This window comes from Parasteatoda tepidariorum, chromosome 10, assembly GCF_043381705.1.
Source record: "Parasteatoda tepidariorum isolate YZ-2023 chromosome 10, CAS_Ptep_4.0, whole genome shotgun sequence".
NCBI lineage: Eukaryota > Metazoa > Arthropoda > Arachnida > Araneae > Theridiidae > Parasteatoda > Parasteatoda tepidariorum.
Window position 1 is genome coordinate 80,027,393 of NC_092213.1, and position 11,089 is coordinate 80,038,481.

Below are 11,089 nucleotides of genomic sequence, written 5' to 3' on the forward strand. Positions count from 1 at the left end.
TTCGGGACATATATATATTCATTTTTATTTTGTTTAAGATAATTTTGTTCAGATCAATACGGGTTGCACAATTGCAAAATTTATTCTCGCTTTGATATTGAGCTATATAATAGAAATAAAATGCAGTTAAAGTTCGATATAGCGAGTACGGCTTATTAAGAAAAGTGCGCTATTACGAGTTTCCAAGTCAATTCCAAAATGCTTACATTAAAGATACAAAAATTGCTTGTTTGAATCGAGTTAAAAATCACTAACTTTTCCGCGAAAAAAATGTTGTTCTTTTTTAATTTTTAACAATTTTATTTTATATTATTTTATAACCGTCGTTGAACAGCAGACCCAATTTCCGGGTTTACGACTACAAATGTTCAACCACGTAACCTTGTGATTTTGAACCAAATCCAGAAGACAAGGAAACTTCTGGTTCAATTACTGGAAGAAATTCGCCTTCGTGGAAGCCTTTTTGATGGAACTAATCCGCATTTGCGTTATATGGAGAGGTAGACCACGAGAATTTCCCACGGTTAACCTGACGACAACGAGTGTTACGCACTATCATGAGTGTGTATTACGATTGTTGAATGGTTATTTGTTTTGTATTGTATCATTCTATGTACATATCAAATTTCACTAAAATCTGTCCAGTAGTTTTAGAGATGATCAATCAAGTCTGCTAATTATCGTTATTTCTTACATTACACCAGTATTTCTTTTTCAGAGTTGGCTTGTTTTTCTCTTTTGAGTTTTTCTACGAAAGAAACAAAAAAAACATTGAATCTTTATGAGAGAACGAATAAATTTTTGACGAGACAATTTAATCGAAAATGTTTTGACAATACAATTGGCCTTGTTTCATTCGTTCGGACATTTTTCCTTTCTGAATTAGATTTGATTCTGTAAGGGATCCAATATAGCAGAAAATAATAGGCACCTCCGTTTGAGCGAGATATTTTATCTTAAATTAAATAATAGCGTACTTAATACTCAGCAAACAAAGCGATGAAGTGGAAGATAACATAGTTAACAAATCAAACATTTACCCGACAACAAACATTGTCTCTCGCTTCATCACTAGGCTTGATAACACAAGAGTTTTTAATGGTTCATGAAATAATAGGATCTTTTTAGAGGAGAGACAATCGTTAAAAAAAAAAGGACATTTATCAAGCTGTCCACACACGTTGTTCATCATAAAGGTTGATCAAACAATCAGTCCTGGATTTCGATTAAAATTTTACATTTACAGTCGGACCTCTATTTAACGTGGTCGCTAAATCCCGATAAAAGTTCCTTATATGAAAAATTCGTTAAATAGAATGCACCATTTGAAATACTTAAACGACACAAGACAAGTTTTAAATTAATAAACACTATAGGCATAATTAAAATTGCAATCGATGCATCTTTATCTTGTAAATTATTATCCACTATCGAATTGTTTTAAATGATTTTAACGTTTTATCATATGAAGGTTTAGGGATTTTTTTCGTCATTTCTGCCTTCGACTTCCTCACAATTTATTGCTGTATTGTATTTATTTTTCACACTGTTCAAAATATCCAATTCAGTTTATGTCTCTGTGGATGCAGCTTCAGAATATAATATTTTAAATCAAATTAAGTAATCTGTTAGGATCTATTTCTGTCACCATGGTTTTATTTGAATTTATTTATTAAATCTGAATTCATGTTAGTACGATTTTTTAATGTTGAATATGAACTATTCGCACTTGTAGTTTTTTTCATCAGACCAATCAGTGACATTCATGAATCATTCAATTTCTTGGAGAGAAAAATTCAAGAACTTGGACCGTGCAAACATAAGAGTTGACGAACATATAATATAAGGCCATAAGAGCCATAAGAGTTGACAAACATATAATTTTTAAAAGAGTAACTATGAGCCGTGCAGAGAGGGCAACACTAACCAATAACAACGGTCACTGCAGTACAATTTTTGCAACTTGTCTGTAATTAAATTTAATCTATAACAAAAAACATTATATGTATATTATTATTATCTTAAATCATTTCTTTATGATGCCATTTTTTTCTTGTAATGCTAAGTTTAATATTTTGGAATTGATATTAATTTGTAAAAATAAATTCATTTCGCTTATTACCTAAAATCAATTTGATTTTTAAACACATTTCTTTGGAAGGGAAGGTTGGGGTGGATTCAAAATTTTATCTACGCTAACAAATCGGTCATAAACTTGAACTTTTTATGCTTATAAACAGCCGAGTTTATAAATTCTGAGTTTATAAGTACAAAACTCCATGAGAAATGACCAAATAAATGACCGCATATCGCACAACAGAAAAATAATTCCTTAGTGTTGACCCCACACTTACCTTTACTGTTACCCACATTTATGTAAACAAAACCGTTTATTGTTTGTCTACTGTAAGAACTCCCCCCGTCACAAAGTTTGAGGCCGTTTGCTGCTGTGGAAACAAGAATAGTGCATTTCAGGGAGGGTAGCTTCTCTTCACTCTAGGGTTAACGCAATAGACAGAAGAAAAAGATTCCCTTTTTCTCTTCGACCCGAGACAAAACCTGTCCTTAACAATGAACCCCCAACCTAACTTGAAGTAGTTGTACCTCGTTACCATAATCACCGTCACGGATCCAGACAAATGGCTAGGGGAGTTCTTACTTTAGACAAACTATACTCACATTTATGTAAACAAACTCATTTACTTGTATTTTTTTATATTTATAATTATTTATTTTTGCATTTTCTGAAATTACCAGCAGATGGCAGCACGTATCATGAAAGGGTGAATCAATTTTTAAAAACGTTGTATTTCCTATTACTTTACAAATAGTTTAGATGTATGGCTACCAAATTAGATATTTTCTTGACTCAATGGAACTTTTTCTGATATAGTCTTGTGAATTCCTCATCTCTTACGAAGCACTGAATCAAGTTGCAGACGATCAATGTGACGAAGAATGCATTAGAACAAAGATGCTAAATGGCCTCAAACAAGTATGAATTTTTTTTTTATAGTTTTTTTCCTAGAAAACAAAGCTGCGGAATGGAGAACCTTGTCTTGCTTCGATGAACGAAAAATTACCACGTGACGGAAAGAACCAATTACGTACCACGTTCCAGGTGAAGCTTGCCTGAAAACAGAGTAGGAGAAACGGTGCTGCAATGAAAGAACAAAGCGACGGTGAAATCGTTATTCTGGACATGTCTCGAAATGCGTGTTTAAGAAAATAGACATGTTACTGAAACCGGTTGGCTTAAACTGTTGAATGTTAATAATCACATGGTCGCTTTGGTAAATGTCTATACGCCCTAGTATAAAAATATATACTAGGTCTAGTTAAGTGCCACAGCCCGGTATAACCTACAGTCATCACCTACATCAATGTTTTTTTTAGGGTTCAGAGCCGCTGCCCCGCATACATTTGCCCGGTATGTCCTACATCAATGTTTTTTTTTATGGTTAAGTGCTATTGCCCAGCCCGGGAGCTATTAAATCACGCAAACAACCGTAAGTATGAGTTCGGGACATTTTAGCAGAAGTATTAAAATTTATTTTCATCTCTGTCGTGAAATATGATTTAAAAATAAAAAAAAACTCACCCCAAATGCTGTATTACTTCTTCACTCACCCTTCGAGCTATATCTTAGGTATCGTATTATGTATTACTGTAAACCGAATATGTGGCCGAAATGGGTGGTTGTTGACTTCCACCGATGATTGTTAAGAATCACACAGTCACTTTGGTAAAAGTCTGAAATATATACTAGGTCTTGTTAAGTGTTACTGCCCGGTATGCCCCACATCAATGTTTTTTTTCATGTCAGGTGCCACTGCCCAGCATGCATTTAACTGGTCTTCGGAAGACTGATGTTCTCCTAATCTATCCTTAGCAGCTATTAAAATATCGAATAAATAAAATAATATCATCGAATAAATTAATATCTAATCGGATATGACAAATATTTCGGACATTCACCAAAGCGAGTATGTGATCTGAAGTAACTCCACTGAAGTAGCATGTTGTTCTTGTTGTTGTCGTACGCCATTAAGACAAGGTGTGCGATTGTTCTTGTCTTCCAGCGGCGCCATCCATGGTCAAGGATTCAACTTCTGCCACACCCATACGTCACACCCGTTTAAAGAGCGGATCCATTAATACATCCATCCACAAATCGTAATTTTGACCTGAACCAGAGAACGATCAAACTCCAATTCATTACACCCAGAGGTATAATTTGTTATGGGAACATGGAGGACGTTCTGACCCAACAGATTTAACGTGTACCGATGACCATTTACTACACGGGAAGTCTTCCGCCGGCTGTATTCGAACTCCCGTTCGCACTGACGAACGTGAGTCCAGCGCCCTGCCAACCAGGCTATCCCGGCCCCAATTTTATACCACTATTATAAATCTACAGCATCCGTGATAGCCTAGTAAAAGCAAGTATTGATCGTTTCAGAAAAAAGACTAATTTAAAAAAAAAATTAACTTAGGTAAATAGATGAACCACAATACGAATTTATTTGAATCCATCAGTTCATAAATGAAAAAAAAATGTTTCGTCAAATCAAAACATGATTAATAGTTATGTTATTCGACTAGTATTATTTGGGCACTCCACATAACTATCATTAAAATAATTTTCGATTAAACTTGGTTTCATTAAGTGAAAGTTGGAATCCAAATTTGATTTATGCAACGGAAATAACTAATTCTAAAAAAAGTTTTTTACGCTCATAATGAAAGTTCAGTTATCTGAAAATATTCAAATATTAGTGGCCATTTTTCAGAAGAAAAAAAAAGCACTGTTGTTGTTTCTATTGCCACATGCCAATGTTAGCAAGCCTGCTTGGGAAACCAAGCGAATTTTAAGGCAGAGGGAGCTTTTTTGCTTCCCAGTGGCGACACCTACGGATGTCACACACACATCGCAGCACGTTTTACAGGGCAGATTCATTCATACATCCACAGATCGTAAGTTTGACCTGAACCAGAGACCGACCAATCTCCGATTCAGTACCCTCGGAGGTATTGATATGTTAGGGAAACTTGAAGGACGTTGTGACCCCCGACAGATTTAACGTGCACTAGTCACATTTCATTTATTCTGCCGGCGAGATTTGAACTTCCGTTCTCACGAACACGAGTCCAACGTCTTACCAACCAGACAATCCAGGCCCAAAAAAATACTAATCTACAGAACTAGAGTCGCGATGGCTAAGGAGATGGAGCATTCGCCTTCCATTGAAGCGAACCGGGTTCGCATCCCAGTCGATACAAATTTCGCATCCACCTCACACCGACCACAGTGCTGACGCAAAATATCCTCTGTGGTTGACGGATCATGGGTTGGAGTCCCTTTGCTGTCAGGCTGACCATGGGAGGTTTTCGTGACTTTCTTCTCCATGTAACGCAAATGCGGGTTAGATCTATCAAAAAGTAAATTCCACGAAGGCAAATTCCACACAGTACTCGATCCAGGAGTTCCCTTGTCTCCTGATTTGCGTTCAAAATGACAAGGCTACGGAGGTGAACATTAGTAGTCGTAAACCCAAAATTGAGTCAATTGTTCAACGACGGTTATAAAATCTAGAGAACTGCAATCAAAAGCCCATTTTTGCATTCTTCGTCTCTCCTGTAAAATTTGTTTGAAACCGTTTTTTAAATAAAGATGAAAACTTTCTTTAGGCGGAGAGTGTAGTAGAGAAGGAGCTGCAGACGTTGGCCCAAGATCCTGAGCGTCGCCTGAAAGCCGACATGAAGACGTTTAACACGAAGCATTTGATCACCTGTAGAGCTGGATTTCATCTTGTCAAAGCTCATTACAAAAGATGCTGTAAGTTCATTCACAATTGTATATTTGGGATCGAAGTCCAACAATGGAGGGTTGATATAAAGTTAAATTTGGGGAACAGAATAATCCTCCTTCAAGCGAGGAAATTTCTGAGGTCAAGCGTTTTGAACACAGAAGGAAAACACAAAAGTATTTTACTCAAAATTTTATGACAGGACTAAAAGCATGCATTTTTTTTTGTTTCGGGAAAGTTTACATTTTTAATTTAATCTTAAAATTAACTCGCTGCAGAAAAAGTCAAAGCAAAAAAACAAAAAANAAAAAAAAAAAAAAAAAAAAAAAAAAAAAAAAAAAAGAGGTACAAGGAAGTTGGCGATTTTCTTATAGAGGAATGAGAGGGTTCTGTGATTAACTTATTTTCTTGGCCAGGAGGTCCAAAATTGCTAAAAATGTGCATACTTATTATTTGAATGACATACGTATTCTCTCTTCATATCCAATTTCTTCTAAAGTAAAACAAATCAAATAATTTAAAATCAAGATTATCTCTAAACGAATTGCCCTTCCCATTTTTCTGAAAACATATATTTTCAAACCATTTTGGTTGTTATTGTTGTTTCTAATGCTACTTGCCACACAGGCAAGCCTGCTTGGTTAAACCGAGCAAATTTATGGCAGAGTGTGCGTTTCTTGTTTTTCAGTGGCGCCATCTATGGCCAAGAATTCGACTTCTGCCACACCATACGTCGCACCCGTTTATAGGGCGAACCCATTCATTCATCCACAGATCGTAATTTTGACCTGAATCAGAGAACGATCGATCTCCAATCCAGTACCCCCGGAGGTATTGATTTGTTATGGGAACATAGAGGACTTTTCGACTCAACAGATTTGACGTGCATTAGTCACTTCACAACATGGGGAGTCTTCGGCCGCCGAGGTCCGAACCCACGAACTCTCGGACATAAGCCCAGCGGCCAACCGACCAGGCTATCCCGGCCTATAACCATTTTGGTATACTCCATTAGTTTACCTTCGTGCTTTTTAAAAAGGTTCAACGTTAGAAATAATTTTTTTAATGTAATGTTTTTATACTTATAATGTTCTGCTTAGGTCTCTAAGACTACCCTCTAAGTATCTCTCTCTCTCTATTCAATAATTCTAGGCCCAGACCCAAACCTAATCGGTCTTTGTCGGTAGTCGGGTCTTGCCTGTATTTTGTATGTCTTTACAGTGTTTGTAAATAGAATATCATGGTTTCCCCACTTTTCCCTTCTCTGTTACCATGGTTTCGACTGATGGATCAGGGGATAGAGCGTTCGCTTTCCATGAGGTGAACCGGGTTCGAATCCCAGCAATGGCTGGTCTGTACGAATTCCGCATCCGGCTTGCACCGACCACAGTGCTGACGTGAAATATCCTCAGTGGTAGACGAATCATGGGTTAGAATTCCCTTGCCGCCAGGCCAACCGTGGGAGGTTTTCGTGGTTTCCCTCTCCATGTAAGGCACATGCGGTTACAATTAAAGCAAACTGGTTAGTTCCATCAAAAGGTCCTCCACGAAGACAAAATTTCTCCCAATACTTGATCCAGGAGTTCCCTTGTCATCTGGATGGGGTTCAAAACTACAAGGCCTCCACGAACATTAGCAGTCGTAAACCCAAAAAACTGGATCGGCTGTTATAAAATGAAAAAATCTTGCTTTTTCACCACGGCAGTTTACATTTCAATAAGAAGTTGTAAGTACTTGCATGGAGAAAAATCAAAATTTGCAGAAACCATGATAACGGAGTGGGAAAAGTGGGAATATTGAAGAAATAGCGAGCCATAAATTCTATTTACAAAAAGTATAAAAATATCATTGATTTCCGTTAAGTGTTTTAATAGTGTTTTTATGTTCACCAAGTTCCTTGTATGCCTGGCTACTACAGTGAGCCCAACACAGTGGAGTGCAGCATGTGCGATGTCGGCTACTACCAAGAGAGTTATGGAAAGAAGGATTGTGATAAGTGTGATGAAGGCAAAACCACAGACTCAAAAGGTTCCAAGTCAAGAGATGATTGCATTGGTGCCGAAGACAGTAAGTGTTGCTTTCGTTTACTGCTCTGCTTGAGGTCTAACAAAAGAATTCCCGATACAAAGTCTAGATTGCTTTATACAATATACATATTGCTTTGGCAATATTGATACAATATTAGAAGGCACTCCTTTTTGAAGATATAATTGTGTGAGCTGATGAAGAAATTCTATATTTTCATTTTCTGTTTTCCAGCTTTTTAATTTAAACTTTTCAAAAATATTTTATTTTAATAACTTTTTTTCTTTTCATTGTGGAAAATAATAAAGATTAATGAAAAGAGAAGAAGAAAAATTATTAAAATAAAATATTTAAAATACAATTTTTTAATATATATATATTAAAAAGCCGGAAAACAGAAAAATGAAAAGATGTAATCTCTTCATCAGCTCACACGATTATATCCGCAAAAAGGAGTGCTTTCTAATATTGTATCAATATACCCAAAGCAAAATATATCAATACAAAAGTGTGAGAAGCACTCAAAAAAATTTTTTTTTTGCAAAAGATAACAAGATTTCTCCTACTTCTGAACATAATAAGCATCGCTTGCCATGCCGTGGATTCAATTTCTGTAGACGTAGAAAGGAAAAACCTCCTCACACTCTTAAGAACCGTTTTTTGTTTATATTCAGAGCAAAGATGAGGCTTTAATGAGGAAAATATTTACGCTCGGGTTCTAATTTCGGTTAGTTTAGCTAAGACACAAAATGAAAATTTGTCTAGTTGTACCTAGTTGTGCTACTCTCATCCGTAACTCGGGGCCTTGTGCTTATAACTCAGCTATTGCTTGGACCTCCTGTGCTAATGTAGATCTTGTTATGACGACGAGGCATGAAGAAATTGCGTGTGGACTCTTAAGAGCCGGAGTTTTCGTACACACCTGATCTCAATATTTGTAAATCAATTGTTTTGAAGTTTTACGTGACAACAAACTTTTTTACAATTAAAAGAAAAATACACAATTGAAAATTTAGGTAATGCAATTTTTTAAGCACATAGAAATTTGACAAAAATCAGAAAAAAAAAGGCGCCATTCACAGTGCATCCGATCCCTTTAGACACCCTTGCAAATGTTTAACACAGTGGTCAGGAAAACTACATTATTTTTGTAGTTTACTACAACTAAAACTACTTTGATACAAATGCAGTTAACTACAATTATAACTAATTTTTCAAATGTAGTGACTACAAACTACTTTGGAATTTAGTAACTGTTTCAGTACGTTAAGAAGACGAACTTCGCTGGAGAACTTAATTTACACTTATGTTTAAAATGGTTTTGAATTAAAAAAATTAGCTTACATTAAGCATAAGGGAAAAAAGTAAACAAATATTTATTCATGTTTATATGAGCCAGTTTGTTATTCCATTCGAATTCGTTCATTTTGCCTTTTTTGACAGATATTTATAAGAAATGCGAAATTAACAAATAGTTGCAATTTTTTAAATGTTGAATGCTCTCTTATTTTTTTTAAGACATCAAGTAAATCGAAAATACGTTCCATTTCTTTGAAATAACATCAATATTTCACAAGTGTGCATTCGCGTTTGAAAGTGTAACCGAAGTGATTAATTATCTATTCTTCGAAATGGCTAGTTTATATAATACAGTAGGGAACCGATTATCCGGAACGATCGGGACCATCGCTATTCCGGATAACTGACTTTTCCGGTTTTCTGAATCGCTACAAAAAGCCGTTTTTTTTATTGTTAAACCCAACTAGAAAAAATTTTTTGAATAATCTTAAAAAGAAGAAAAAACGATGAAGTAATACACTAATGATTATTTCCAAAATGATGGTAAGGTAAACATCTCTCAAAAAAGAAAGAAAAATCCTAAAATCTTACGAGGAAAAAAAAAAAAATTTTTTTTAAAAATGGCGAGAAAATTTATCGAATTTCATTCCGGTTTTTTGGTTTTCCGATTTCCGGATAACGGGTTCTGTACTGTAGTTATACTCGATTTTAAATACGTTATTTCTGTTAATTGTATCCATTCAGGGCCGGATTAAGGGCTCTAGGCCATTCAAATTTTGGGGGCCCTTAGATTAAATTTTTTTTTCTCGTATATTTTTTATTTATTCAAATATAAAGTATTTATATATCTTTTCATTTAAGAAAGCATATTTAAAATTAACATAAATATTAAATTAAATTTCACTTTATTTTGTTAAATTAGAACTAAAAAAATTATTGTATTTTATTAATATACATTTGAAATGTAATTTTTTTTTTAAATCATTGTTTTTCTCAATTTTTTTAAAATTTATTTTCAAAAAAATTTTTTTTAAGGGGGCCCCAGGCCATGGCATAATGGGTAATCCAGCCCTGTATCCATTAATGGACTTGCGAAGATTTGCACCCATCAAATTCGAAAAAGTAGTTCGTATTTCTTTTCTAAACTAGTTTTTTAAAGTAGTTGTCAAAAACCGCTACAAACTATTGTTCTTTGTATCGCACTACTCACTATACTACTTTTTTAAAAAAAAAAAGGTAGAGCACTGCACTACAAACTACGAAAAAAAGTAGCGACTACAGTAGTCTCACTACTTGCAGTGCGCTACATCCAACCACTGGTTTAGCAGCTAAATGTAAGATTAACTAATTACGCATGCGCAAATCGTTCCAAAAGAGCAAAATTTGGCTTATATAAGGTAAAGAATAATTTATCTGAAGGATCGAAAAATAAAACATTTTGTAACAAATTTAATGTAAAAAACAAATTTAAATAAATATTTACTTAAAATAATGTTTCATATTAACATAGTAGGCAATACTTAAGAGGACTCTACACCACAAAAGAGAACATGGCAAATAATTTAAAATATAGAGAAAGAGTTTAATTGAATCTAGATTTAATTATAAAATTTCAAATTCTCTTTCATGGCTAGTTATTTAAAATATAAAGAAAATGAGTTCAGGCAACCCTAGATTTAATTATATAATTTAAAATGAAAAAAAAATTCAAAATTATTGCAGGATTACGCACTTGGAAAGTAATCCTGCATTCGTTATTTTGTAAACTTTTTCATAATTTGAAACTTCATGGGTTACTCTTACAGGGATCTGTCCAGGCCGAATTTGCTACCGTTTAACGGTACCTTCACAAATTTAACTTTAGGAAAAAAAATACTTTTTCCCAAAATTTTATTTTTGCATCCCTTAAGAAACGATAAATCTATATTTTTGTGTTGATTTTTTAACATAAT

The 11,089-nt window shown here is 34.6% G+C and overlaps 2 protein-coding genes across 3 annotated transcripts in view; both read left to right on the forward strand.

Annotated features, from left to right (window-relative positions):
* Window positions 1–11,089, forward strand: part of LOC107439359 (uncharacterized) — a gene marked incomplete in the record, with an annotated part of 53,505 nt that overhangs the window by 9,834 nt on the left and 32,582 nt on the right.
* On the forward strand, window positions 2,812–7,987 carry LOC122272005 (signal peptide, CUB and EGF-like domain-containing protein 2). Its single transcript, XM_043054927.2, has 3 exons — window positions 2,812–2,995; window positions 5,695–5,842; window positions 7,707–7,987. The coding sequence occupies exons 1-3, from the start codon at window positions 2,975–2,977 to the stop codon at window positions 7,985–7,987; spliced, it is 450 nt and encodes a 149-aa protein (XP_042910861.1). The 5' UTR covers window positions 2,812–2,974.